General features: G+C 66.4%; 1 protein-coding gene; it reads right to left on the bottom strand.

Annotated features, from left to right (window-relative positions):
• Positions 1 to 817: 817 nt before the first annotated feature.
• On the bottom strand, positions 818 to 1936 carry CHC_T00009240001 (Diacylglycerol O-acyltransferase). XM_005717157.1 is given in 2 exon segments: positions 818 to 1165; positions 1166 to 1936. 1 exon segment carries the CDS (start codon positions 1934 to 1936, stop codon positions 1166 to 1168), a length of 771 nt encoding a protein of 256 aa, XP_005717214.1. The 3' UTR covers positions 818 to 1165.
• Between the last annotated feature and the right edge of the window lie 889 nt (positions 1937 to 2825).

Here is a 2825-nt window from a genome sequence, read left to right as displayed (position 1 = left end):
ACGTGTCCCAGTCATCTTGGTGCTGACGTGGGAGAGGGGAGACCCGGGTCGGGGAGGGAGACGGGGCGGCGGCGAGGTAATGCCGGAGCAGGGACGTGGCGGCAAGGGCGGCAGACTGGTTTACGGCGTAGGCGGTTTCGGGGTGTACGTCAGGGGGGTGGGGGCTATTTCCGGCAGCGGCGTGACGCGCGTGTGGGGCAGCGTACGATTTGGCGGGTGTACAGTACGTGTATGCGGGGCGACGGTGGGGCGCCCACCGGTGGGGCGAGTGCACTCGGGCCGCGGGAGAGGAGGGCGCGGGGGCGTTACGTACGGCGGAGCGTGCGGGCGCGCGCCTGGAAGGCGGGCGCGGCGGGACGGCAAGGGGCGGTGCGGGACGGGACGGGACGGCAGGGGGCGGTGCGGGACGGCAGGGGGCGGGGAGCGGTGCGGGACGGCGGTGGCTTGGCGGGACGGCGGGTGACGCTGAATTTCTCGCGACATGTCACACAGTGGACCCACTGCCGGGCGCTGCTCAGGCGCACTCCGTCCGCCCGCGCCGCCCACGTGCGCGCCCACAACGCGCCGCCCGCGCGCTACGTACTCGCGCGCATTGTTTCCCACCGCACCAGTGTGCACGTTTTAAAACAAAAACCGCCTTGTAGTTCTGCTACCCTTGGTAGTTCTGCCGCCCTCTGCAACACTACGGTACACAGCTTCTGGTAGACTGCCTCTGGTGCACCGCGTCTGGTACGCACCGCGTCTGGTACACACTGCCCACTACGTGCACACCCAACGACTGCACAACGACTGCGCCGTACTTGTACACACACGCTCATTCCCATTCCCGGTACCGTTGGGTACTTTACCGAAGGGTACCAAAGCCTGGACGCGCCTGCCTGTGTGCCGCTATGCTGCTCTCTTTTCAACCGCCATTCCGTACAAACAAGAAAAATTAATCACACAAATTCCCCCCCGGCGGGGGGCTCCCCGCCCCGACCGTTACGATAACTGTACTACAGTATTCTGTACACCGACCGCCCTCCCCCCTCTCTTCCCTTCCTCCCAGCCCTTCCTCCCAGCCCTCCCTTCCTTATCTTACCTCTTCCCACCCTGTTTTCTGTATCCCATTTCCTTTCACTCAACCCTTCCCTCCCCCCCCCCCCCTCTCCCTCCTTCACCACCGTCACGTCTCATTGCACATGAGCGAGCCCCACTTTGCGACATAGTCCCTGGCATACATCAGCACGACGACGGGCTGTCCGACGAAGATCATGAGCCACATGAGCATGTTGCCCTTGCGGGTGCCGGCCCAGCGGTTGGACAACTTCATGAGCGGGACCTGCAGCATCATGCCGAGGAACATGTACGGGCGGAGCATGCGGAAGCCGATCATGCAGACGTACTCGTGCAGGACGGCCGACATGAAGAAGGTGCCGAAGGCAGCCGTGCTGGGCTTGACGTTGTGCCTGCGCGACTCGATGTACAGGTGGCGCACGCACCACTCGTGCACGAGGACGTTCCAGGTGCGCCAGAAGTGGTTGAGCGTGGTGGAGTTCCACCACTCGCGGTAGAACTCGCGGTCGGCGAAGCGCGTGAGCTCGGCAATGACGTTGAGCCCGCAGTGGAAGAAGCCCCAAAAGAAGAGCAGCCACATGATGAAGGACGGCAGGGCCAGCTTCATGCAGAAGAACCAGAGGTTGCGCTGCGGCGGCACCGAGTTGCGCAGCGTGGGGATGTAGAACTGCATGAGCAGGACGTACTGCACGGCCGCGCACGCGCACGCCTGCAGCGAGTGCCACGCGACGTACATCTTGCGGATCTGGGTGGTGCGCGGGTAGGACGTCTCGTACACAAACGTCGGTGCGACGACAAAGTAGAGGTAGTTGCCCACGGTGACGTTGCGCGGGTACACGACGGGCTTGTAGATGACGTTGGACAGGAAGCCGGACGACATTTTGCGCACGATGGGGGCGGCGTTTGCGTCGGTAGGCGGGGCGTCCGGGCCCGGCGAGCCGTTGCTGTCGGGCGCGGCGGTGGTCGGCGGGGCGGGCGACGAGGCGGCGTCCGCGCTCGAGAGCGAGGCGGTGCTGCTGTTGCGGTTGGTTTGGCCAAAGTGGTAGGTCTTGACGCGGGCCAGACGCTTGTTCCGGGTCTCCTCCCACAGCAGCAGGTTGGTCAGGACGTAGCTGTGCTGCTTGAGGGCGATGGCGACGTAGATGCAGCCGTGGAACAGGCCGGTGAGGGGGTTGAGGTGGGTGCGAAACTGGACGGCGGTCGTGACGACGCCGAGGACGATGAGGGAAAGCCAGTGGAGTGCGAGGGTGGTCCACTTGGACACGCGGCCCCGCGAGTGTGCGTAGACGAGCGAGAAGGGGGCGAGGAAGGCGAGGGGCACGGGCAGCAGGGTGAGTGCCGAGACGCGGATGTCGCGCAGGACCTTGCGCGGGCAGAGGGCGCTGGGGCCGGCCAGGAAGCCGACCTCGACGATGGAGCGGATGAAGAAGTAGATGAGCGAGAAGGCGAGGATGAAGAAGGCGAGGTTGTAGATGCCCTCCAGGCGGTCCGACTTGAGCTCCTCCAGCAGCTCGAGCGTCTGCGGCGGCCCGTGCCCGTAGTACTCCTCGAACGGGGCGCGGCGCGCGCGCGGCTCGTGCGGGTACAGCGACGGGCGCGACACGGAGTCCGTGTCCGACTCCTCGGACGACGGCGGGCGCGCGTCCGGCGCGTCGCCCGCCGGCGCGGCGTGGCGGCGCATGGCGTAGGCGCGCGCGGGGGGGAAGTGGGCGCGGCGGATGCGCGCGGACGGGGCGGGCGTGAGCGGCGGCGCGTGGTCGACGACGGCG

The sequence above is a fragment of the Chondrus crispus genome, genomic scaffold (assembly GCF_000350225.1).
Source record: "Chondrus crispus Stackhouse genomic scaffold, scaffold_302, whole genome shotgun sequence".
In the NCBI taxonomy this organism is placed as follows: Eukaryota; Rhodophyta; class Florideophyceae; order Gigartinales; family Gigartinaceae; genus Chondrus; species Chondrus crispus.
Note: the sequence above shows the minus strand (reverse complement) of the source record. Positions and strands in the feature narration are given on the sequence as shown.

Excerpts from the sequence above, each read along its gene's own strand:
- CHC_T00009240001 (XM_005717157.1), bottom strand. The coding sequence starts at position 1,936 with ATGTCGTCCGGCTTCCTGTCCAACGTCATCTACAAGCCCGTCGTGTAC.